Below are 27463 nucleotides of genomic sequence, written 5' to 3' on the forward strand. Positions count from 1 at the left end.
TGGTGGTGACAAGCAGCAGGCAGGAAAACTATTTCACATATTTTAGTTCCTTTTAGTTAAGTTGTAGACAGGTTAATGTATTTCATATTTATATTGAATGGACTTTGGTATCAATGTTCAGCAGCAGTTAGCTACGACTATGCTTTATGATTTTACTATCTTAGTGTCATATGTACCATACATGGTACTACATTCTGTGCCCAGTTTAATATACAACTTAATGTGGCAACCAGGGGCGGACTGGGTCTGAAAATCAGCCCTGGACTCTGACCCTGCCCAGCCCACACAAATTGGTAGAACACGCTCGTGAACTGTCAACGGGGGGGCAGGATTGCCCCTGGTTGCAATCCTGCCTGAAAAACATTGTGTCCCTGATCAAAAAGCATCCTTCATTTCTATAAAACAACTCCAGAGTGGTGACAGTTTTTTTTCAGCAAAATAACCTGCATGTTACAGAGCACTCCTAGTTCTGTTTCTACAGGTTTGTTACAACTCTGGTGTTTGTTTAAACTGAAACCTTGACTTTAATTAAATGTATTATGTCAACAGATTTTACATAACTGTATTAGGTTAGTTAAAAGCCATAATATTAAGATTAAAGGTGGGGTAGGTAAGTTTGAGAAACCGGCTGGAGATACACTTGTTGTTATATTCCATGGAATGCTCTTAACATCCCGATAGCAATGAATATCTGAAGTGCTTTGACAAAAAATCCATAAAAAAATTTCATCTGTGGAAGCCGTAGTACTGTAAAAAGCACGACCAATCATCTGAGCCGGCCCGGCTAAAATAACTGGATGGCCTACCTGCCTGTCAGCCTTCCATCTGTGCACAAACTTATCTCGTGCCCTCATTGGTCATGTGCGCGTTCGTGTGTGTTGGAGGAGGGGCTCTATAAGGAAGTGGCAGATTTTCTCCGGTTGTGTATTTTCAAATTCTAGCGCACTCAAGCTGGTTTCTCCAAAATTACCTACCCCACCTTTAAGTAAGAAATATTAGGTTCAATTTAATATTATTGCTTTCAACTAACCTCATTCAACAAGCGATGATTAAATATTGATACCATTGTTTATGGTGTGTGATTGGATTTGTGCTTATTGGAAATGTGTTTCCTCAATTAAAGTCATTAAACTGTGTGTGCAAAACAAGACACGTTTTATTGTGTTTTGTACAAGATGTTGACCATTCATTTCCTAATAAAGATGATATTATGATACAAGTAGTAGAAAGGAGAGGGTATGTGTCACTTTGCTATTTATGACATGTTGAGTGATTGATTTATGACCCGCCATAAACCCTTAGTCCCGCCCCTAAACCTCTTTGATGTGACAGATGTCAGTGCACCTGTTGTAGTGACCTCTAATAAACCATTGCCTTCATTCTTTGTATTAATTGTTTGCTCACCTATTGTTATTGTAATCTCCCCTATAAGGTACTGTTCCTAAGTAGTGGTGTAATAATACTTATTGACGCTTTTGTGGTAATATATGGTTATATAACATTTAAGGATGTCTTTTGAAGTTGTATAGGTAATAACACTTTATGACCCTTTGTGTTAATATATGGATTAAAAGGGTTTTCTTAGATAGTTTCTTAAAAAAACTAATTTCCCTCCTCCCTCCCCCTTCTTTTTGTGTTTCCTCCACCCCTGCTGATCCATGTGACTCTGTCCCTGTCAGGTGTCAGATCACCTCCTCCCTCCCACCCCTGCTGATCCTACGTCAGAACCCCAGATCTCATCTACTCTGCGCCTTCTGCTTTGATTAACACTTCTGCTCATAGGGGTAAAATACATAAACCGTTGGTGTGTCACGAGCATGAGTCACACTTAGAGGAAGGACTAACACTCAGAGAATAAGAGGAAGCAGCCGAGGGAAGAGCTGACAGAAGTTAGTTTCGAAGTTAGGCTAAATCCCTCAGACGAGAAACTTTACATCAACTAAAAGGTAAATACTGATTTTGTTATAAATCTTATCAACATGTAAACTCCTCTGCAGACGGCTCTGCTTCTGTCCTCTGGTTCTTGTTCAGTCTTCTGCAGATTCAGCATGTTTACAGTCGTTTCTGTGCAGCCGTACTTACTCACTACAGACTGGTGTTTTGCACGTTTGCTGAAGAGGAACTTTCCTCGCTGGGTGAACTTGTTGAAGACGGACACAAAGACAAGTTATTACCCCCCGGGCAACACAAAGCTAGCATGCGTGGGAACGACAGGGGGGAAGAGAAAAGAAGAAGTTGTTAAAAATAGAACAAATCTTGAGTCATAGCGGCTTGTGAGTGTCGGACGGACAAGAAATCCAAACATACTCACAATCTGTGTCCTTGAAAGCTTTAGGAAAGTTGTTGAGCTATATTTTGATTGATAATATTTAATAGTTAAACATTTATTTTCTCGCTGTTTTTGTTTATAGTAAATGTAATATTATTTAGTGTTATTATGAGTTAGTTCAAGTAGTTTTATGCTTTTATTTCGAAGGAGTATTTGGGCACTGGGTGATTGGGGCACCTGGTGTAATTAGGGTTAGGGTTACATTACATTAAGAATTGTAATTGTATTTTAATCTAGCAGCTTGCTTTACACCTTGATAATACAAATAGTGTGGTATCAAAAACAAAGGAGCAATTAAAAAAAGACATTTAAATCAAAATGAAGGGAAATGGATCTTAAAGCCAACACAGTTCATGTGTCACTCAAATGTAACTGTGAAAGTGCAATCAAATAGAGAGTATCAATGTAGGTCAGCTTGTCCGGGCACATTTTTATTCTACTCATAAAAGTGGGTAGTGTTTTTATTAGCCGTGTCAACAGAATAGCTAGGAGGACAATGTCGGCTTTCAGTTTGTAAAGATAAATATCTCTTTGGTTTATGACCAAATATCTGCAGCAGTAATGAAACCAATGTGATAGTTAGCAAATGATAATGCCATCTCCTTCTGTGTGTCATCATGCAGGTATGTGCATGGCAGAAAGTGAACAGACTAGTATTTATTTTCTGGCTGTAAGATTTTATCAGTCTCTCTCTGCAGGATCAGAGCTTGTTCATGCGTGCTCTGTCTGCTTCTCTTGCTTTGCGTTGTGTCTGTAGGATTGCATCCCTTCATGTTTTAACCTGTCTTCTGTTGTGTATTTTAAGATGTGTCTGTCTAAACTGGTTTTGCATGCTTCGTAGATGTCCCACTTTGCATAATTCAGCTTATACATTCATTCATAATTAAGCTTTTTATCCTGTGTGACCTTTCTTATATTACGTGTTCTGTGTTTTATTGGCTGATTTAAAGGTCCCATGTCTTGGCCATTTCTGATCATAATTCCATTGTTGAGGTCTACTAGAATAGATTTACATTGTTCAATGTTCCAAACTCACATTGGTTTCTCATACAGCATCTCTGTATAGTATGTGTATCCACTCTCTGTCCTACACGCCTTGTTGGAGCTCCTGCCCTCCCCCCCTCCCTATGAGCCCACTGTGCTCTGATTGGTCAGCTCGCCCACTCTGTTCTGATGAGTCCACCACCGTTACAGCGGAACATCAGTGATTATGTGTTACAATGGCGTTTGTTAGCAACCAGGAAATGACACCAGCAATGACAAACAGATGAGAATGCTGCGTGGGGTCTGCGAGACAGCGAGACACCGCGGAACTCAGCCTGAGCACACACACACACTAACAGACAGGCTGCTTATGTTTATTAAGGATCCCCATTAGCTTTTGCTCTTGACAAAAGCTACTCTTCCTGGGGTCCGACACTTAAAACAATACAACAATAATACAACAACATTCAAGACATAATTCCTTCATTAACAACATCACCAATATCATCAACAATCTCATCCACTTTCAATATCAATCTCAGCCAAGGATGAGTGCACAAGAGACCCACCAGTACAAAGCATGAGATCAAATTAAATTAGGGTTCACAGCTCACAAGGGTACATGGTCATTAGTAGATGGCCCTTCAATCTCTTCTTGAAAGAGGCTCTGGACTCTATGTCACCGAGGTAGTTTGGCAATGAGTTCCATTCCTTTATTGCTCTATAAGTCACTGAAGATTTCAGAAGATGTGTCCTGGGTTTAGGTGCCCGGAGATGGCCTGATGTAGCTTGTCTAGTCCTATGGTCATGCTCGTCTCTTGTGTAAACTATTTGATCATACAAATACAGTGGTCTTTTGCTAAATTGGACTTTTTTTAGAAAAGTGATAACACGAGATTGCAGACGTTTCTCAACCGGAAGCCATGATAGGTTTCTATGCATAACTCCAATATGAGTGCGCTTCGAACAGTGGAGAGCTAGTCTGGCAGCCTTGTTTTGAGCTATTTGTAATTTCTGTATATGTGTTTTTGCTGCTGATGACCATATGACCGGACAGTACTCAAGATGTGACAAAACCAGAGACTGAGTGACTTGGTTCAAAGTAGTTGGTGTTACATACTTTGTACATTTTCTCGTCACAGCTATGCTCCTTCCCATTTTAGTTACGATACTGTCTATTTGCTTTGTCCACTGTAAACCAGAATCAAGAACAATGCCAAGCCACTTAGTCTGGTTTACCTGTTCCACTGGCTGACCAGCCAGTGTCAGGCTTAATTGAGGATTGCTGCTTAACATATGTCTGGATCCAAACACCATTGCTTTTGTTTTTGCAATGTTGAGTACCAGTTTGTTATTGTTGACCCAGTCTGCTATGGCTCTAAACTTTTAAGCTGTGAGTGTGTGTGTGGAGATCGGTCCATTTGACCTGGGTACCGTTACGTCACTATACTCAGGAAGAAAAAAATGGAAAAAGAGAAATCTCCAACGAGGTGTTCTGGGGCAGCATAGACAGGTCTTTTTTGGGTTAGAGTTTTACTCGCTACAGGGTGTACTTTGAGGGTTTTTGACTCTGCAGACCGTTTACATGCAGAAAAAGCTACATAACACACAAGGGGACGGGTAATAACCGGAAAAGCATGACATGGGACCTTTAATGATCAATAGAACCCCCCAGGGGAAACCTGAAAATCAGCATAATAGGGCCCCTTTAAAGTATGTAAACATATCCTGAGAATGAACAAAATATGTGCCCTTTAGGTAAGAAAATGTCAAATAAAAATCAATGCATTGGCTTCAATTCAGCTTCTGCTTTGATTTAATGGATTTCCCCCCTCTTTCCAGCTGCTCATGGACAGCATTGAAATCATCGTGTCCATCGCCTCCCAGATCTACTGCCTGGTGGAGAATGTGAAAGCCAACAAGAAGCGATGCCGTCGTGTTTGCAATCGCGTCAAAGCTCTGGAGCATCTGGTGAAGTCCATCCAGCAGAGAAAGAAGGGACAAACCTCTGCAGACGTAGAACGATGCCTCAAGGAACTCTCCTTCACACTGCAATCGGCGGAGGAGGTCATGAAGAAATACTCCGGGGAATCTTTGGTGAAGCGAGTGCTGAAGTGTGGAAACCACGAAGACGAGTTCTACAGCTTGAACGACCGCCTCGACGACGCCTTCCAGATCCTTTCAGGATCTCTGCAGGTGGAGCAAGGCAACGTCCTGCTGAAGGTGTTCGAAAAATCCACCAGGGAGAAAGAGGACGAGCTGGACAGGAAGCAGGATGACAGAGAGCTGAAGATAAGTGAGGGCAAACTGATGGTGGCTTTGTAGAGTTTCAGAACCTTGATTTGTGTTCGAACTTCCAGTTAGAGCGTAATTGCAATTACTTTGCATAGCATCATTAGCTTTATCAACTTTAGCTTGCCAAATAAACGTTTGTAAGATGTTCTAAATGTACTTTCATTAGGTAATAACACTTCTTCCAGGTACCAAACTAACCATTTAGATTTCATATAAAACATATTTGGCAATTTAAGGCAATGTTTTGAGCTGTTAGCAGCCGGTCAGCTTGGTTGCTGATTGGCTAATGGTTACACAAGCCAAAAAATCGTTATGACATCATAAAGTGGCCAAAATCTGATCAGCCCATTTACAGACAGGTTTTTATATAAATGGATCAGGACAAAAAGAGAGGGGGTCTTTACACAGTTACACATGTTGATGTAGAAAATACATGAAAATGCAGATTTTGCATAATAGGTGACCTTTAACCTGTTAAGCCCGAGAGACCCCGGTACCGGGGCACTGCCGCAACATCTTGCAGGAAACAGTGTCTGAATAAAACTATGAATGTTTTATATCCATGTAACGGGAAGAAACTCATCTAACTGATCATTTTTTTTTTTTTTTTAAAAGAAAACCCACAATGCTAACGCTGAGCCTCTGAATTAGCAACGAGTGAAAAATGCTAACACCTTACTGCACCGAAAATCACTCACAAAACCTTATTATTTATCTTTTCACCACATCCACATCGATTCACATCGTGAGGTGACACAGAATCTAACGACACTGACATTACCACTGAATTATACGTATTTGCGACGTTATAAGCAAAAACGGACATCAAAACAGGTGACGCTAGGTAGCTAAAAATGCTAACATTTTTACCTTGGCTCTGTAGTCTCTCCAAAGTGGTCTTCAATGGCATTAAAACGATAAAAACGCTCCTGAAGTTAATCCATAGGTTAATCCAATGTGTCTGTGTCCCTTTGAAATGATTTCTGATAATCCATAAGCATTAAAACTGCTTTTCCGTTTCCAGATGTCAAAGCTAGAGATAGGTTCACTCTGATGCAAAATTACATGCGCGAAGCCCCCACCTTTTCTCTTCACAACGTGTGTGTGTGGGGGACTCCCCCTTCGATTCTATTGGCTCTAACGGTCAGAAAGAGGTGTCAACCATCAAAATCGAGTAAGGGGGGCCAGAGATATGGAAAATCCACCCAAATGACCCCAGAAGTGGTTTATTTTTGCTAAATCTCTCTAAAAAGGTCAAATGTCACTTGTTTTGGATCAATCTTGATACAGGGTACTTATTATATGTTGTACTTTGGATTCCTAAAGCTTTTAATCTACTAACCCATCATCCAAGGGTGGTTTTCACTATAAGTCAAAAATAATTTTTGGACGAACACTATAATTTACAGTTTTTTACTATGTAAAATCTGAATTTTCTTTAAAATAAAAAACATCTATATTGTTCTGACTTTTCTACATCCAACTCACAGGTTTATCATTACTTTGAGAAAAAAGATTATTAATTTAACCCTTTTAGAAGGGAAGATATGGTCATTTGTTCTGGGAATGTCATTTTCGAGCCTGAGACCTGAAAAACAGGCTCAGGGCTTAACAGGTTAAAAGGAAAGCAAACACGCATGAGTTTGAGGAACTTCTGCACTTCCTGGACCTTGGAGTCCCTCAAAGTCCAGGTTGAAATAAAGCTTAATGACAAACCATTCTTCACATTTTCGTATGACAGTATCCAAACTTGAACATACTGACTATCAGATAAAAGGACATGAAATGACATCCCTGTGTAGGATATTGTGTGAAATAGCAGGAAAGTGGTGCATTATTGTTGTCTTTTTTACTTTATACGTGTTTGTTTGTTCCTCAGTGCTACTGCAGTATGCGGAGGAGCAGCAGGAGATGGCAAACAAGTTGCAAGAAGACATTAATAAGATCGTGAAAATGTGTGAGTAGAGCATAAGCAGCATATACATAATAATCAATGTCAGAACAATTGATCAGATTTGAGTCGCCTTGTTGTTGAAACCTACTATATAAATAAATCTATATTGCCTTAGTAGTTGGAGGAAACCAAAACCAGAGCTAAAAGAGATAGAATAATGGATTTACATTACAAATCCTGACCCAAACTAACTTTTGACCACATGTTTTCACAGTGGAGAAGCCCTACAATGTGGGCAACCAGATCATCAAACAGCAGGAGCTTAAATACGAGCTTGACGGCCTGACCAAGAAGCCCTTCATGACAACGCCAACCTCAGAGGTCTACAGAGGAGAGTACCGTAGTTTCCCAGTGGCCATCAAGAGATACACTGACCCTGCGACCACCAACATAAGGTCTGTGCACATTTCACGACAATACCAATTTCCTTTTTCCTAATTGCATTCATCATTTTGTTCTTTTGGTGGATTTATTCACCTTTAAGACAAGCTGGAGGAGATACAGCATGTCTGTTACCGTTCCTTTTTCTTTTTTCCTTCCTCCATGCCACTGACATATAGCGAGGTGAAAAAACGTTTCAATAAGGATGTGGAAACCATGAAAGTGTTTCAGTCGCCCAACATCCTGCGAATGTTTGGCATCTGTGTCGAGGACGAGACGGGTGAGTGGACTGTAAAATGTAAAATTCTGAATATAGAGTGGTGCAGCAATGAGTCCTCAAACCCGGAAAATGAGTCAGCATTGTACCTTGTCTGATTTCCTTGTCTTGAAGTCAAGGTCTGTGGTTAACACAAGCTGAAGAGACTTTGGTTCTTGGACACAAAATGCATCAGTAAATACCAGAGGTGGGAGTAAGTCCTACATGTGCAAGTCATGAGCAAGTCTCAAGTCTTGACCTACAAGTATCAAGCAAGTCCCAAGTCACTGTGGTGAGAGTCAAGCAAGTCAAGTCAAGTCATACGAAATTCTGATGAATAAGCCCAGTTTCCGCATTTACAGTGGTTATGAAAATGGATTCAACCCACACTATGATCTTCATTACATACACAGTTAATCATTTGAAATCTAATTTAGACCGATGACAATCATATTAGATCAATATTAACCCTAGAACTGCAGACAATATAGCTAGGACTCAATCAAAAAGTCTGTTCAAAAAGGCAGAATTCCAGGTAATAAAATCGTATATGGCATTTGCCATTACACATATTTAATTTAAATTTCTGTTAACACTAGAACCGCCAACAGCGTCAGCACCTACATAGATATCATTTTCAAATCATTTAATTTGTTCCTCTTCATAATTTCCTTATAAGTAGGACGATTTAAAACTCACTTAATTGGGTTAATTTTGAAATTGCTTCAGTTTATCATTATAACAGATCAAAAAGTTCAGATTCATTTCATTCATGTGACTCGAGTCCCCACCTCTGGTAAATACCTCACTGGAGAATGTCCTCTTGGTCTTGGAAAGGGCAATTGCTAAAATATGACTAAATAAGAGTAATACACGTCATCCCTGTGAACATTAGCTGCCTTTAGCTGAGCGGTGGTGACGTGAAGTCATGTGACCGTGCTGTAGTTCCTTTATAGCCCAACATTAGCCACCTTTAGCTTAGCGGTGGTGACGTGAAGTCATGTGACCGTTCTGTAGTTCCTTTATAGCCCAACATTAGCCACCTTTAGCTTAGCGGTGGTGACGTGAAGTCATGTGACCGTTCTGTAGTTCCTTTATAGCCTAACATTAGCCTCCTTTAGCTTAGCGGTGGTGACGTGAAGTCATGTGACCGTGCTGTAGTTCCTTTATAGCCCAACATTAGCCACCTTTAGCTTAGCGGTGGTGACGTGAAGTCATGTGACCGTGCTGTAGTTCCTTTATAGCCTAACATTAGCCTCCTTTAGCTTAGCGGTGGTGACGTGAAGTCATGTGACCGTGCTGTAGTTCCTTTACAGCCTAACATTAGCCTCCTTTAGCTTAGCGGTTGTGACGTGAAGTCATGTGACCGTTCTGTAGTTCCTTTATAGCCTAACATTAGCCACCTTTAGCTTAGCGGTGGTGGCGTGAAGTCATGTGACCGTGCTGTAGTTCCTTTACAGCCTAACATTAGCCTCTTTTAGCTTAGCGGTTGTGACGTGAAGTCATGTGACCGTTCTGTAGTTCCTTTATAGCCTAACATTAGCCTCCTTTAGCTTAGCGGTGGTCACGTAAAGTCATGTGACCTTGCTGTAGTTCCTTTATAGCCCAACATTAGCCTCCTTTAGCTTAGCGGTGGTGATGTGAAGTCATGTGACCATGCTGTAGTTCCTTTATAGCCTATCGTTAGCTTTTTTGTTCTGGCAATTGCATTTATTGGTCCAACCTTTACAGTCAGACTACAAAAATACATAATTCCTGCACCACTCCTTTAAAATGACAATAATGTGAGGTTGCCTTGTGACTTCCTGCAGGACCTAAACCTCAGTTTCTCATCATCATGGAGTACTGTGAGAAGGGAAGTCTGCGGGAGGTTCTAGACTCTGGTTGCATACTGAGCTGGAACCAGAAAGCTCGTATGTGCCGCGACGCAGCGCTGGGACTTTACCGGTTAGAATAACATAATCATTTATTTTATGCCCTGTTCATTATTGCTTGTTATGCACTGACAGCAATGCTTTTTAAATGTAATTGTACCTGTACAATGACAATAAAGGAATTGTATTTCATTGAATTTAAAAGATAAAATGTACCTTCATGATGATAACATCTGTGTCATTTATAGACTTCACCAGTCTGAAGAAAAATGTAAAGTTCATGGATGCATCAACAGCAGCAAGTTTCTGGTAGCTGACGGCTACACAGTCAAGGTACGGACACTGGTGCATGCTGGGATTGCTGACGGTCCAATGATTGGCGGGATTTAAGGCGTTGAGGGAAACTAATAAAGTCTTGGTGTGGTTTTCAGCTGGGAGGCTTTGAGTTTACACAAACTGAGACGTCTCTGAGAAAGCCAACGAGGGGCGGGGTGAACAGGTCCTTCACCTACTCCTCTCCTGAGTTACTGGAATATATTAACAACTACAGCAAAGAGTGTGAGGTTTACAGGTCAGATACCGTCACTCTGGACATCAGGTTAATTCAGAGATTGCATGTTTGTTTTCACTGCTGTACGATAACTTTGAAATGTTGCCCTTCAGCCTTGGAATCGTCCTCTGGGAAGTTGCAACTGGACGCAAACCTTTTGACGGTATGTATCTGCAGAACACAACAGCCAGGACTCTCCAACTCTAGATGTAATTGCAACATCTAAAAAAAAAAGGACCTCATGGTTGATCGCGTTACAGAAAAAGATTAAATGCTGTCATATAAATCAGCGGTCCCCAACCTTTTTTGCACCACGGACCGGTTTCATGGGAGACAAGATTTACACGGACCGCCATTCAAAGTATAGGGGGATACAGGGCTGTAGTGCTGCCGGAGCGCACCGGAATGAAATGTGTCAAGAGACACAGACGCACAGACGGATGTATCCGGTCATTTTTCTAAATAAAACATCTTTCAGACTGATAATCAATCAATTATTTTTGCATTCAATCAATCTTTCTGTGCGGCCCGGTACCAAATGAACCACGGACCAGGGGTTGGGGACCACTGATCTAAATTACATACAGAAATTACTAGAAGTTAAAAACAACTTAAAAATTATGAAATCAAAGCACAGCTGCACCTAACTCTTGCACGATTAACTTATTTTCTAGATACATTGTTTGGTCTGTAAATGTCAGAAACATTGACTAAGAACGAGGAACGTGAATGTCTGAACAGAAGGGCAATCCATCCAAAAGTTTGGACTAAAATGGTGCTGCTAGCATGACTAAAACTACAACGCGGGCTTATTATTTTTGTCCTTATTGTGTTCGTGATTTTCTTTCAGGTTTGACCGTTAAAGAAGTCCATCAGAAAGTGTTCGTAGACAAATACCAGGAGCGGCTTGACGACTGTCCCAAAGAACTAGAACTTCTGATCAACGCCTGCCGGGCCTACAATCCCTTCCAGAGACCGTCTGCTGGAGGTAACTTACCGCCATCACCATGTTCACCTTTAAGTAAAACATGTATCTGCTAGATTGTCTTACAAGGGACAGACTTTAAGGCCCTGACACACCAAGCAGATTATCGCCGGTCCGCCAATTTTGAGTGTCTGTTGGCCATGTTCTATGCGGTGAGTCCCGCACTGTCAGCAAATAAACCTCAAAGTTAACTCTGGTTGGCTGTTCAGCTTAAGCCAATCAGTGCATAGTTATAATAGTGCATAGAGTGACAGTTGCAGTGGTGGAAGAAGTACTGTATGAAGTGTCTCTACTTTAAAGAGTCCTCTCCTGCTTATGTTCAGGTGTATATCAGTATGTATTGTCTCTACTTTAAAGAGTCCTCTCCTGCTGATGTTCAGGTGTATATCAGTATGTAGAGTCTCTACTTTAAAGAGTCCTCTCCTGCTGATGTTCAGGTGTATATCAGTATGTAGTGTCTCTACTTTAAAGAGTCCTCTCCTGCTGATGTTCAGGTGTATATCAGTATGTAGTGTCTCTACTTTAAAGAGTCCTCTCCTGCTGATGTTCAGGTGTATATCAGTATGTAGTGTCTCTACTTTAAAGAGTCCTCTCCTGCTGATGTTCAGGTGTATATCAGTATGTAGAGTCTCTACTTTAAAGAGTCCTCTCCTGCTGATGTTCAGGTGTCCATGCTTTAATGTTCAAAAAGCTCTTTATTTTTCTCATACTGTCTGTGCTGCAGCACCTCTTTTCACCCTCTGTCTGAAACCAAAGCCCAGTCTGCTCTGATTGGTTAGCTGGCCGGCTCTGTTGTGATTGGTCAACCGCTTAGAGATGTCCCCCTTAGCCTATCACGTACAATGTGCTGGAGCGCTAGCCAATAGAAGTGTGAGTGTTACGTAGTGAAGTCACTATGTTCTGGGAAAACACAAAAAAAGCACAGTAGGGCCCTTTAACCATAGAATTTCTCCAACAATAACAATACTAATATGGTGTCTATCTCTCTCTCCCACAGTGCTGGTGGATAAACTGAAAACATGGGTGACACAGTTGGAGAAGGTGTAAAGCCTTCATGCCTCTCAGTCTGCAGTACTCAGGGTTTCTGATCCCTGATATCCTCAGGAGACCAAATGATATGATACACTTATAAAGTTGTTCTATTGGAGAAGCCTTTTCCAACTGCACAATTTGGTTCCTAACGGTTCTTAAGTCCTATCTTAGACTAAACACACTATTGCAGCTCTGTATAACTGTGAAAGCCATTCTTTATTCGGGACTTTAGCTGTCCTGTCTTTGGTTCAAATGTGCATGAGACTGCATGTATCAGATCAGGGGCAATTTTGTGAAAAAAAAGGGCATTTCTGATCCGCACCACCGCTTGTTAAAGCCCAATTAAACATAGGCCTCTTAAAGCAAACATTGAACATCATTATCTTGGCAGGCATTACACTAAAACCTGATGTTGTGTTACAAAACAATTGCGCTGGAAGATGTGTTTTTATAGAAGATACTGTATGTTATTTTGTTTTCAATCATGGGGTCTTGATTGAAAACTTGGGGAATATGTAAACCAAGTGTATGGTGTTCAACTATGTCTTATGGAGAAATATAACCGTTAGGAAGTATAAACACTGGAAACGTTGGTTATTTTATATGTGGGAAATCTCTTCCTTAAACTGAGATAAAACCTGATGATAACTTCTATATAGTACACATAAAGTTTACGAGCTTAAAGGTTCATTTTTGTACCTTTTACGTTTACCTTGATTCTCTATGCCAATAAAAGTGGTGCTTGAGTCAACGTGTGTGTTGTGGCTGACATGTCTTCAGGTGAATTTTCTAAGTGTGAGTATGTTAGATAATGATCTTTGACTGGTAAATGATTTCCAATTGTGGATGGATGTCAAATACATGAATGATACTGTGTACAGCCCGGAGGCTGCAACAAAGATGGGAGGCCAGGCAAGTTTAAGTGGAACAAAAAGCATATTTATTTACAATGTAAAAGATCCAAAGGACATAACGAACCTGAACAATCGTGGGAGTCAGTTATCAGTGTCAGTTATCAGTGTCAGTGTGTGTGTGTGTGTGTGTGTGTGTGTGTGTGTGTGTGTGTGTGTGTGTGTGTGTGTGTGTGTGTTTGTTTGAAAATGTGCACAATCAAAGTTGAAGCCAACAAAAGAATGAGAGCCGGCAGTATGGGAGGGTGTTGGCCTTTTATCCCCAGGCACCCAGGTGTGGCTCATCAGGTGAACGACTTGAACACCTGTAACACAAATTAGAGCCAGCAACAGAGGTGGGAAGTAGTGAAGTACAAATACTTTGTTACTATACTTAAGTACATTTTTCTGGTATCAGTACTTTACTCCACTACTTATTTTTCTGACAAATTTGTCCTTTTACTTCTTACATTTTGAACACAAATACCTGAACTTTCTACTTCTCACATTTTCAAAACAGGCTCGTTACTTTTGTGGTGTTTTAAAAAACACTTCATATAATTTTTAAGGTTAAAATACTGCTTTGCAGCACCTTTCAGGTGACTTGTAACGTTTGTTTATTTGACACTGTTCATTAAGTTATTTGAATGTATCACTTCCTGTCAATCTTGCATCACTTCCTGTCATGCTGTCAGAAAATGGTAGAAACTCAAGGGGCCTTTCTCATTTCTCTAATTTCCCCTCCTCGACTCCTCGAATCCTCGGTCCTCCGGTAGTGACCCGGAAATGGATTTCAGCGCACCATGTTGAAGGACATCTAATTTCTCGAAACGCCTGCTGCTTCCCCTCCTCTCTCCTCGGTTCCCTTCCTCGACTCCTCCGCTCGCATCTCCTTTGGGCGGGAGTAAGACACGAGGATAGGAGTCGAGGAGGGGAGTCGAGGAGGGGAATTAGAGAAATGAGAAAGGCCCAAGGAAGCCACATGTTTAGGCATTGTTAATTTGCATCTGAATGAAAAGACTGATCAATGTCTTAAAGTGGACCTATCATGCTATATTTAAATGATATATTGTAGGGCCATACCTATATAAGGTATATTTATACGTTTCTGTTTTCAAAATACCAAACAGATCATGCATTTTAGCCATGCCTCATTTCGCTCTATGTGCTGTTTGCTGTCTACGGGTCTGATTCTGCTGACCACGCCCCCCTGCAGGAGAGGGGAGCCGTGCTCTGATCAGCTGCTGGGCTGTCAGAAGAGGGGGAGAAAAAGAGATCTCCGTCCTCCGTGTTTTATTATATAGAGTCGTTATTCATTTGTTTTAAGGCGAGACACCCCAGGTGAATAAGGTAATTTTTTTAACTTAAAGATATCAGCTAGACATTTCTCCAGTTAATTACTTACAACAAGGCAATTGTTTTTTGTATTACAAGTTTTCTGAAATAGCATGTTTAAATATGCAAATGAGCCATTATCTCTTGAAATATGGGCATATTTTAACACATTTCAGGAACCGAAATCTGAACTTTGGATAAAGCCAGGATCAAAATTATTGTTTCATTTTGTAGTCATATTAGTATCTAAGGCTTTTACAGAAGGGATTTTGGATATCTCTTTGTATCACTCCATAAATCAGAAAATACTGTCAACAGCCCTAAAATATCAATTTTCACCATGTTTTTAGGTATAAAATGTTATATAATTCAGGCTATGAATTATATATGACCAAACCCTTCTGTAAAAGCCTTCATAATATTGATAGGAATATAACTGGAAGGTTTGGTGTATGTAACTGCTACTGAAGTGGAAATTTCGAACTCAGAGTAGGAGAAAAAACTCATTTTGAGAAAACGACCTTTAAAGATTTGCAGTGTGACGCTAGCTAAACCCTCCTGTTATCTGGATGACAGCTTGCGCATCGACGCACTCCCTGAAGGTATTTCATGTTCGGGGTCATTTGTTTTTTGTATAACCTTGCTTTGTGCAAGTGACAATTGTTGTCGTCTTCTCTGTGAACGTTTTTTTCGCCGTTATTTTGCCATTTTCAGATTTAAGTTTCTAGCGGAAAGCTAACCAGGAAGTGCTTTAGCACACCACGTGACGCATCTGAACGAATCACGTTGTCAGAAATTGACACCAGCCAATGAGATTTCGTTTCTTGGTTTAGACCCCTTTGCACTTTCACGATTGGTTGCTGATACAAAGGAAATGACCATATTTGGATCCGATGAGATTGTGCAGGAGACACGGAGCTTTCCAACGATACCTCTGATGACATGGTGCAAACAGCGGTCGCGGTACTTTATGTTACGTTAGAATGCTAACTTTTGGTGAATTTAGGAGAAATCTACAGACACATATAGACAAACTATAGTAAAATAAACACTTAAATGTGTATTTTGTATGTTTTCCTTCCAAAAGCCTGAAAGAAAACATGTTATGGAATCAAAATAGCACAAAATCTCAAAATTGACCAGTGCAGGAAAAACGATGTTTTTGCCTGCCGTGTCTCGCCTTAAAGCTCAATAAATAACAAAGAAGACCTTTGACCGGCACTTTTCTAATTTTGTCCGGAAGATTTCAACTTTAACGGACATCTTGACCGGCGAAAGAAACCTAACTGAAACTCTGCCGCACGGTCCCCTCGTTCCTTGGAAGAGGCGGAGAGGTGGGTGTTTGTCATCTGCTGGTGGACTAACCGGAGAGAATTACAGTGCTTGCCTCGACGGGGAGGGATTGCATTGAATTAAAGCAGCGGGAGCAAACGCTTGCCTCGGGGAGGGAGAAAGAAAGCCACAGCGGAGAATAAACAGAAGGGTAACCATGGTAACCATGCGCGGGAAGTCTTCTTCGCTGCTTTTGTGGCAGACTACAGCGCCACTTACAGGCCTGGCATATGTACTACAGCGTCTCCAGCGCTTTCGAGCGGCAATGGCCGGCCGTGGCCCAACCCCACATTCCCCTGATAGGTGGAGAGTTGGCCCAATAGCCGTAGCGCCACTTCTGTGACGACATAGAAGTGTTCAAATCTGGATCAGTCTGTATCAGATCCGTTGCAGCCTCTTTTTTAGAGATTTGGGTATGGAGGAAAATAGAGAGGGTTGTGTTTTCTGACACTTGGTGAGTTCCCTGGAACACCGGGGACACATATTCATGTATAAAAGACGTACAAAAGTGCATTTTGCATGATAGGTCCCCTTTAAGTGATTACATTTCATTGTTAACATGTTGTAGTTCTTATATCAAGGCTTATTTGATGGAAAGATGTTTAAGAAATTAAGAAAAATGTAATGTTATATTTTACACATTTACAATGCAACTAAGGGTGTTTGAATAGACAACACAAGACTGAAATCGCTTTGCATTCTGTATTTATTGTTACAGTTTTCATTCCATGTCATGGTGAAGGAGTTACCAGTAAAGTTTCTCAACTACAACGACGACTCTTTTTCTTCATTTTGAGTGGAGTTTAGCTTCGTGTTAAGTATGCGGCTCTTACGTCCGGATAAGAACACAAAAACTTTAGTTTGAATGTGTGTTTGGTGGCGTAATCATTATTATTTAGAGTCATTGAGTGCCTATTGATTTGAACACGATCCGTGTATCAATCATTTCCTGGTCTTCTCTAAAGAAGAGGGACCAATGAAAACGTTGTCATGTTGCCGTTGTTCAGCATGGAAACATTCATTAGCTAAAAACAAACTCGAGTCCAAACCTCTGCTACATACTGATATACACCTGAACATCAGCAGGAGAGGACTCTTTAAAGTAGAGACACTACATACTGATATACACCTGAACATCAGCAGGAGAGGACTCTTTAAAGTAGAGACACTACATACTGATATACACCTGAACCTCAGCAGGAGAGGACTCTTTAAAGTAGAGACACCACATACTGATATACACCTGAACATTAGCAGGAGAGGACTCTTTAACCTGTTTCACACCTTCCCCCGGTACCGGGCGGATAAACGCGTCATTTGCAGGAAACAACGTCTAAGGAATCTTAATATTGAATAAAACTATGAATGTGTTATATCCATGTAACGGGAAGAAACTCAGCTAACTGATATTTTTAATTTTTTTTTTCAAAAAAAACACACAATGCTAGCACTCAAAAACGGGACCTACAAAGGCACTTAAACTCACTCATAACTCCCTTATTACTTATCCTAGATGCACAGCCAACCACTCTTTTTTGGTGTCCTGGAGACACTGAATCTGTGTAAAAAACCTCAACACTCAGTGATAAACATTCGCGACGCTCTAAACGAAAGCGTACATCATCACATGTGGAGCTAAGAAGCTAAACAAGTAAATATGGCTTACCTTGGTCAAAAGTGGTCTTCAATGGCATTAAAACGATAAAAAAACGATGCTGCAGTTAATCCATAGGTTCATCCTATGTGTCTGTGCCTTCTTTGAAATTATTTCTGATAATCCATAAGCAATACAACTGCGTTTTAGTTTCCAAACTCCAGAAGGAGACATTCCTCCAGTTTGGTTTGGTTTTCCACACGCGAAGCAACCACATTTTTTCTTTACAACGTGTCTGGGTGGGAGCCTCCCCCTTCGATTCTATTGGCTCTAACGGTCACAAGGGTATGTCAACCAACCAAATCGAGCAAGGGGGGCCAGAGATAGGTCAAATCCACCCAAATGACCCCAGATGGCCCAGTTTTTGGCTAAATCTCTCTAAAAAGGTCAAATTTCACTTGTTTTGCATCAATCTTGATACAGGGTACTTATTATATGTTGTACTTTGGATTCCTAAAGCTTTTAGTCTACTAACCCATCATCCAAGGGTAGTTTTCACTATCTGTAAAAAATAATTTTTGGACGGACACTATAATTTACAGTTTTTTACTATGTAAAATCTGAATTTTCTTTAAAATAAAAAACATTTATATTGATTCTGACACTTCTACATCCAACTCACAGGTTTATCATTACTTTGAGAACAAAGATTATTAATTTAACCCTTTTAGAAGGGAAGATATGGTCATTTGTTCTGGGAATGTCATTTTCGAGCCTGAGACCTGAAAAACAGGCTCAGAGTGGAACAGGTTAAAGTAGAGACACTACATACTGATATATACCTGAACATCAGCAGGAGAGGACTCTTTAAAGTAGAGACACTACATACTGATATACACCTGAACATCAGCAGGAGAGGACTCTTTAAAGTAGAGACACTACATACTGATATACACCTGAACATCAGCAGGAGAGGACTCTTTAAAGTAGAGACACTACATACTGATATACACCTGAACATTAGCAGGAGAGGACTCTTTAAAGTAGAGACACTACATACTGATATACACCTGAACATCAGCAGGAGAGGACTCTTTAAAGTAGAGACACTACATACTGATATACACCTGAACATCAGCAGGAGAGGACTCTTTAAAGTAGTGACACTACATACTGATATACACCTGAACATCAGCAGGAGAGGACTCTTTAAAGTAGAGACACTACATACTGATATACACCTGAACATCAGCAGGAGAGGACTCTTTAAAGTAGAGACACTACATACTGATATACACCTGAACATCAGCAGGAGAGGACTCTTTAAAGTAGAGACACTACATACTGATATACACCTGAACATCAGCAGGAGAGGACTCTTTAAAGTAGAGACACTACATACTGATATACACCTGAACATCAGCAGGAGAGGACTCTTTAAAGTAGAGACACTACATACTGATATACACCTGAACATCAGCAGGAGAGGACTCTTTAAAGTAGAGACACTACATACTGATATACACCTGAACATCAGCAGGAGAGGACTCTTTAAAGTAGAGACACTACATACTGATATACACCTGAACATCAGCAGGAGAGGACTCTTTAAAGTAGAGACACTACATACTGATATACACCTGAACATCAGCAGGAGAGGACTCTTTAAAGTAGAGACACTACATACTGATATACACCTGAACATCAGCAGGAGAGGACTCTTTAAAGACACTACATACTGATATACACCTGAACATCAGCAGGAGAGGACTCTTTAAAGTAGAGGCACTACATACTGATATACACCTGAACATCAGCAGGAGCAACCCAGTCTCACGCCATTTCGTGTTATTAGTCACGAAATTAATTTAATCTATTGATTCGTGTTCACCAACACGATTTTCGCATTTTTTTCGTGTCACACAGAACGATTTTAAAAGCAATGTATTTCTATTGGTAGTATGTTTCGTGCCTGCAACACGTCTTTTTGTCCGGTCGGGTCTTGGAAGACCAGAAGCTGTGTGGTTCATAAACACATTTTCTTACTCAATATCTTACCCTAAGCCTAACCCTATCCCTTTTATTTTAAATTGTATAATGTCTGAGTTTTGTTGCCGTCAGTGAGGAAAATAAATGGCTCAGAGCCTCAGAATACTGACATCTGTATTTTATGTCATCTTTTTTTCCTTCTAATTTGTTATTATTTGGTGCAGGCACGAAACATACTACCAATATAAATACATTGCTTCTAAAATCGTTCTGTGTCAGAATACTGAAATCTGTATTTTTTTAAATCTGTTTTTCCTTCTAATTTGTTATTATTTACATTGCTTTTAAAATCGTTCTGTGTGACACGAAAAAAATGGGAAAATCGTGTTGGTGAACACGAATCAATAGATTAATTTTGTGACTATAACACGAAATGCCGTGAGACTGTGTTGGCAGGAGAGGACTCTTTAGTACTGAAGTCCCTTTTGCATGATCAGCACTGGAGAAACAGCAGTGAGAAAACAAGTTTTATTTTACATTTCTCAGTGGGTGTTGACAGATATTCAATATATTTAATCATGAATCCTTCAGATCTCATCTATTCTGCGCCTCCTGCTGTGATTAAAACTCCTGCTCATAGGGGTAAAATACATATGGCATGAGTCACACTTAGATGAAGGACTAAACTCAGAGAATAAGAGGAAGCAGCCGAGGGAGGAGCTGACAGAAGTTAGCTTCATTTTGACATCAACTAAAAGGTAAATACTGATTTTGTTATAAATCTTATCAACATGTAAACTCCTCTGCAGACGGCTCTGCTTTTGTCCTCTGGTTCTTGTTCAGTCTTGTGCAGATTCAGCATGTTTACAGTCGTTTCTCTGCAGCCGTACTTATTCACTACAGACTGGTTTTTGCACGTTTGCTGAAGAGGAACTTTCCTCGCTGGGTGAACTTGTTGAAGACGGATTAGAGCCGCAGACTTAACACGAAGCTAAACTCCACTCAAGATTAAGAAAAAAAGTCGTTGTTGAACTTGAGAAACTTTACTGGTAACTCCTTCACCATGACATGGAGTGAAAACTGTACAATAAATATTACATGTTACTTGTTACTTGTTAGACGAGTCATTCTACAGAAAAGGTGGAATCTGGGTGATACAAATCTGCTGAAATATATTCCTTCTAAACACATCTAAAACCTGTTAAATAGCAATAACTAACTCTTGACTTGATGAATCCACAACAAGTAGAGCTTAAAGTATTTTTATTGTTTTTATTATTTTTATACATTATACAACAACACACTCTCACTCCCTAAACGTCCAGGAGCGACGCTTGGTCAGGGTCCCGTGGCGTGCAGTTGGGACGCGCCGAGGCTCCTTCAGCTTTATAAGCGGATTGCAATGTATTCCCATCGGCGGCGGTATTTGCCGTTGAGGTTGTTGAGCAGGGAGGTATTACTGTCACAGGTCTGTGGCGGTAGTTTGTAGTCCGTTAGGGTCCTTATGCCCTGCCACAGGCTCCGTGAGTCCCTGCTATTCTTGAAATGACCTCTCATTTTTCGGGTGTATTCTTGTTTTGCTTTCCTGATGCCACGGGACAGGTCAGCCCTTGCTGCTTTCAGCCCAGCTGGATCTCCAGCTCTGAAGGCGATGTTGCGGGCCTTCAGCAGCGTGTGGACCTCCCCTGTCAGCCATGGCTTCTGGTTAGCCCGGATGGTGATGGCTCTGTTTTGTGTCACATCGTCAATGCATTTGGTGATGTAGCCCGTGACTGTCTCTGTGTATTCTTGTATGTCGGTGTGATGGTTGTATGTGGCTGCCTGCTTGAACATGTCCCAGTCTGTAGTGTCAAAGCAGTCTCTGAGTGCAGCTGTGCTGTCCTCTGACCACACCCGAACCTGTTTTGAAACCGGTTTTGTGGCTTTTACCCTGGGTCTGTAGGCCGGTTCCAGCAGAACAGTGAGGTGGTCAGAGAGGCCGATGTGGGGGAGGGGGGATGCCTTGTATGCTCCCTTGATGTTGGTATAGACCAGGTCTAATGTGTTTTTTCCCCTGGTTGGAAAATCAACATGCTGATATATTTTAGGCAGCACAGGTTTTAAGTTAGCGTGGTTGAAGTCTCCAGCTACGATGAGTAGGCCCAGAGCCGTATAATAGAAGAGTTACGACATCTCCGTTCACTCCAATGGACCAGTTCTTTTACAGCAATGGCGGATCGTGGAGCCGTCAATAGTTCCCCGGAAGTTAGCTTGCCGCTGACTTCCGGGGAACTATTGCCGCCAGCAACACAGTACAGTTGCAGCATAATAGACCGTTCGTGATGGACTTTTAAAGGTAAGAAGACGTTTAAAGATTTATATTGCGGATATTATCAGCACATCTGAGTCAAATGAACATGTGTATTAAAGGATGTTAGTGGATTATCCCTAAATCTGTAGATTTAGGGAACGTTTACAGATAACAGATTAGGCTAGGATACAGGATAAAGTTAGCAACACACGTTAACCATGAACAGCTATTAATCCGTTCTCCTAATGTTATTTCATCCAACGTTGTGGAATTAGAGAAAAAGGGCTTCTAAACGTGATTTTTTTGTGGGGTGGAGGAATATAATATTAGTTAAATATAACATTGGGGCACGTGTGATTGTAATGAGTGGAGGTGGAGAAATTACGATCTCCATTTTGGAGTAGACCTACAAGCTAGTATAATAAAGTTAACGTTACACAATAATAAGGAAGAGAGCTATTTGATATGAATTTAGAGTGCATATTTGAGACTTCCAAACAGTAAACAAAAACGTAACTTATGGGTGAGTGTTTTTAGTGTATTCTGTTGATTATTACCCGTCTGTATTATGTTGCAGCTCAGCTGATTTTGAAATGATGGCAAAGTGAGAGTGAAAACACAAGGTAAATTGAATACTACTGTTGTATATAAGTAAGCATACTAAACATGTATTCTATCACTGTATTATATAAGTAATCTTGTTAGTGTATATTAGTAACCTACTGTATGGCAGGTGGAGGGGCAGTGATGTTACAGGTGGAGGACTTACTGGACATGTATACACTCATTACATACTGTACGTAAAATACGACCAAGAATGTGAGACAACTTTATACAAATTCATATCACATCCATTACTGATGCCATTTGTCATACTTTGTTAAACTCACAAATAATAAAGTTCCATAACTTCAGTTGGAAACAAAGACCACACCTTATCTCCCCAAGGCAATTTCCCATCCAATAGGTGTGCTATATAGGTGTGTATAACCCTTTCTCCTGTCTGTTTCTCCCTCTTTCAGCACAAGAACCAGAGGGGGATTCAATAGAGCCTGAATACCTGCACTGAGACCCTCACCCTGCACCCTGAGTCTCAACTCTCAGAGTTGTTCAAGCCTTTCCCTGTTATTCGTATTAAACCAAACATTAAGCTTCCCAATGGTGTGGTCTTCGTTTTGTGAAAAAGTGCAAATGCAGTGTTTGAATATGATTACCTCACATATTTTGTTGCGGCTGTCTGTTTTGATTGTTAAATTGCTCCTGCTGACTTGAGCTAGCCATTTTTCCCTCCTCTCTGTGTCAGTGGGGATGCCGTACATTCTGATGCTTACTCCTTTCTCTGAGCGATTGGAGCATCCCCAGGCAGCACAGCAAACCATGGTGGAGACGATATGCCAGGACAACACGGAGGAAAAGGCACAGACAAACTGCATGACATGCTATTCAATGTTTATTGAATTCCATGTATTTACAATGGATGTTCCTAAAACAACACTTTTAACGTCATAATCATGTTGCTGTTAGTCCTTTGATAGTCACCTGTTGGTCTCCTGTCCTTTCTGAAAGTCATAAAGATGACATCAGTCATTTAGATTACTTATGTCCTCAAGTACCATGGGATTACTGAAACCACCATGAATTAATGGTAGAAATGAATCTAATCTAAATTTTGAAGCATTCCTTGCCATCCCCTCGCTCTAAATATATCAATAAACATTAGGAAGTGATGCTCCTGACTACCATACCTGTTTAAGAAAATAATATTTGTTTTAAATAATTCAAAGCAATACACAACAGCAACAGGCTCTTTAACCAAGGCAACAGCCTAACATGTATATGTTAACAAGTAAACTAGCTGTTCACACTATTCCTAATATTATCCATAAATATTAGCAGATTCTATTTATTTTTTAAAACATATTGATGTAAATACATACACATATCGGTATGTTGTATAAATATTGCAAATCAAGACCTTTATTCACTGCTTATTACCAAAAATCGTAGTTCTATCTCCGGTAATCATGCATTCATATGTCCCGCCACGAACTTCTGGGGAACTATTGACTCTCCCTGAACCACGTGACGATCAAGCATTTTGGACTTCCGCTGTCGTAACTCTCTCTCTATATGGCGCTGAGTAGGCCGTCTGGGTGTGCTGTCTGTTGCTCACTGACGGCTCGGTACAGTTCACCGAGTGCCTCCTCTCTATCCTCTTTGCTGGGGTTTGGGGGGATATATACAGCTGCCAGAAGAATCGCTGTAAACTCCCTCGGCAGGTACGGACGGCACTTTAGAACCATAAACTCCACCAGTGGTGAACAGTGTTGGCTAACAACAACAGTGTCTCGACAACAAGCGCCACTGATGTACACACACACACCGCCGCCCGGAGTCTTATTTCCCCCGCTATCTTTGTTCCTGTCTGCTCGGTAGCATGTTAGCTTGTCTAGCTGAATAGGGTTGCCAACTCTCACGCATCTGGCGTGTGACACACGCTTTCACTCTCAATCTCACGCTCTCACGCTGCCCAAACTATTCTCACGCCAAAAACAAGAATACGAAGACTAGAAATGGTTTTAAAAACTTTTGTCACGTAGTGATCGTCTTCTCAATAGAACATCTTTGATAATGTCTTCTGGCCAATCAGAATCACGATAACGGCGTGGTGTTGTTGCAGGAAGTCCCGACGGAGAATACTTTTGCGGTAGTACATCTCTATCATGGATGTATAATAAGAACTGGATACAGCGTGGGAGGCGGGGCCTCATTCATTCCTATGAGAGTTGCTCATTCGCGCATGATGATAAAATGGCCCAACTTTTGAGAGAGCGAAACGTCACAGATTACCCGGCATGTCTGAGAAGTACCCGTATGTGCGCTCATAGCGCATGCGCAACTTTAACCATGCCCCCCAAAATGCTCGTTCACATCAAGCACGTCAATTTGCGTACACGTAACAGCACCGCACGTTCATGACAGCATGGTAATGTTTGTTATAATAGATTTGATATTAACGAGGCGGCAGTTAGCAACTAGCGGTTAGCTAGTAATTATGCTAATTTACACATCAATCGTTATGTACTTTTATATTACGCTGTAACAGGATCTAGTGATATCCAAGCAACAGAGCTTCATTTAGCATGAAAGAATTATTGCACTGTATATATATATATATATATATATATATATATATATATACACAGTGCAATAAGCTTCTTAGTGCAATAAGAAGCTACAGGGACGTTAATCTACGTCGGTAATATTAACTTTATTTAATACAACATTTACGGTATAAGATTTAATCATACAGCCCATGTAGTATAATATTTTACAAATGATGAATTACAGCAAACATGTGCAACATATCCATTATTACAGCTCCGTGGGCTGGCAGTAAGGCGATATGGGTCCGTTCTTATTGTACATCCATGGGTAAAGATAAAAGCATGTAGTGCTGAACACGTAACATGAACGTGCCGGGCGGCGCGGTCCCGTGGGTTAGATGCGCGTTCATAATGCAGAGGGAAATAACTCTCAGAATAACGTTATTAGCACATTTTACAACTTGAGGAACGAATGTTTTTAATAAGGGCTATACAAGTGTTCATACTGGGTAGTTTATTTAGTTTAAAAAAAATTATCCAACGATTTACAGACCGCTCTTTTCCCCATGTAAGTCAATGGGAAAAAGTGTTTCCGGGCCTGGCAACCAAAAGGAAGTGTAGTACCGCCGTTTGGCCAGCACGAATATTTTCATCAGAGTCCGGCGCACTTCCTGGGGGCTTGATCTCTATACATCGATACAACATTACGTGTTGATAGAAATCAACACGTAATGAAATAAGACCCCACGGTTTGATGATTGATAGGTGTGTGGGCTGTCTTTCATTTTGACACACAGAACAATGGGGGCTATCCACCCTTATCCACAATGTAAAGTAATTCACACAGCCTCTTCCCTCTTCTCTCTGTGAGGAGCAGCACTGCTGCAGCAGGTTCAGCTTTCAGAACAAAGTAACAAAAAACTAAAATGGCATTCATTTTTTTAAATGTGTAGTAATAGATTTATTTATTTTTCTTCTCAAGAGAGTACCAGAATGTGTATTTTATGTTAGTATTTAAAAAAATCTCCTGGGGGAGAATCCCCCCAGACCCCCCTGCAGGGGTTGGGTTTTCAGCATGTCAACTCTTTCACCTGTGGGGAAATTGCAGGATTGGCTCCAGGTCGCCCTTTTTATTTACTACAAGACAAATGTGCCTTTTTATTTCATACAGTTCAATTTGGATTGAGACAGGGAAATAATCTAAACCTCACGCGTGGCGTTTCACTGTCGGGGGGAGCGTGTATGTAATTACATTGCAAATACTGACTTGAGCCCCACCACTGTGTGGGTTAGCCCTACCATAGATTACCCAACAAAAATACTCTGGAGCCGCAACTGCCGACCCGTATTGCGCATGCGCAGATCTGAGATCCAGTAGAAATTATAAAAAAGTAAAAGTCTGCTGCTTATTGTTCTACTAGGCCAAAATAGAGTCAAAGAGTATATGAGAGTGAGTGTGTTAATTAATATATTTGGCAGTTTGGAGTAAGTCTGTAGATTTGTTTGTGTGTGTGTGTTTCATAGGCCTCTCACGATAATTAATTTTGTTGGATACATTTTCCCGGAAATTATTGCGATAAACGATAATATTGTCGGCACCGTTGTATGACCATTTTAGACCACTGACATAATGATAATATATAATAATAATTCAAGTACATCCTTTCAAACTGCTAGTCACATCCTCATGTAAATAGCAATTTATCGAGGTCAGAAAAGTTATCGAGTTCATTTTTATTTATCGTACGATAAGTCAATGAATTGCTTATCGCGACAGGCACACAATAAAACAGTGGAAACAAACATGTTTGACTTTCATTAGTGAGTGCCCTTTATAGTCTGTGTCCATTATTGTGTATTTGTATATATTGTATATATATCCTATATATATGCTAAGGTCCCGCTGCTGACACGATAGCAGTCATTTCGTGCGCATATGTGTAATTAAACAGAATTAAACCCATGATATCAAAATCTCACTCCAGCCAGGTACCCAAAGTTGGCAACCCTGTGAATAGCGGAGTCCGGTATGTTCTTGTGAAGCCATGTTTCCGTGAACACGTAAACACAGCAGTCCCTCACCTTACGCTGGGTTGATCGTAGTAGACGTACGTTGTCCATCTTGTTGTCCAGTGAACGGACATTTGCCATAAGTAGTGTTGGAATTGCCGGCTTGTGTGGGCTAGCCGCTAGCAGAGGTGTGGACTCGAGTCACATGACTTGGACTCGAGTCAGACTCGAGTCACCAATTTGATGACTTTGGACTCGACTTGACAAAATCACAAA

At 40.7% G+C, this 27463-nt stretch overlaps 1 protein-coding gene across 1 annotated transcript; it reads left to right on the forward strand.

The window, feature by feature from the left end:
- Nucleotides 1-1816: 1816 nt before the first annotated feature.
- LOC117479794 (mixed lineage kinase domain-like protein) lies at nt 1817-13391 on the forward strand. Its single transcript, XM_034126878.1, has 11 exons — nt 1817-1946; nt 5156-5609; nt 7488-7565; nt 7777-7957; nt 8123-8223; nt 10011-10146; nt 10322-10406; nt 10505-10644; nt 10737-10786; nt 11474-11611; nt 12606-13391. Exons 2-11 carry the CDS (start codon nt 5162-5164, stop codon nt 12653-12655), a joined length of 1407 nt encoding a protein of 468 aa, XP_033982769.1. The 5' UTR covers nt 1817-1946; nt 5156-5161; the 3' UTR covers nt 12656-13391.
- The last annotated feature ends 14072 nt before the right edge of the window (nt 13392-27463 follow it).

The sequence above is a fragment of the Trematomus bernacchii genome, unplaced genomic scaffold (genome assembly GCF_902827165.1).
Source record: "Trematomus bernacchii unplaced genomic scaffold, fTreBer1.1, whole genome shotgun sequence".
Classification (NCBI taxonomy): domain Eukaryota; kingdom Metazoa; phylum Chordata; class Actinopteri; order Perciformes; family Nototheniidae; genus Trematomus; species Trematomus bernacchii.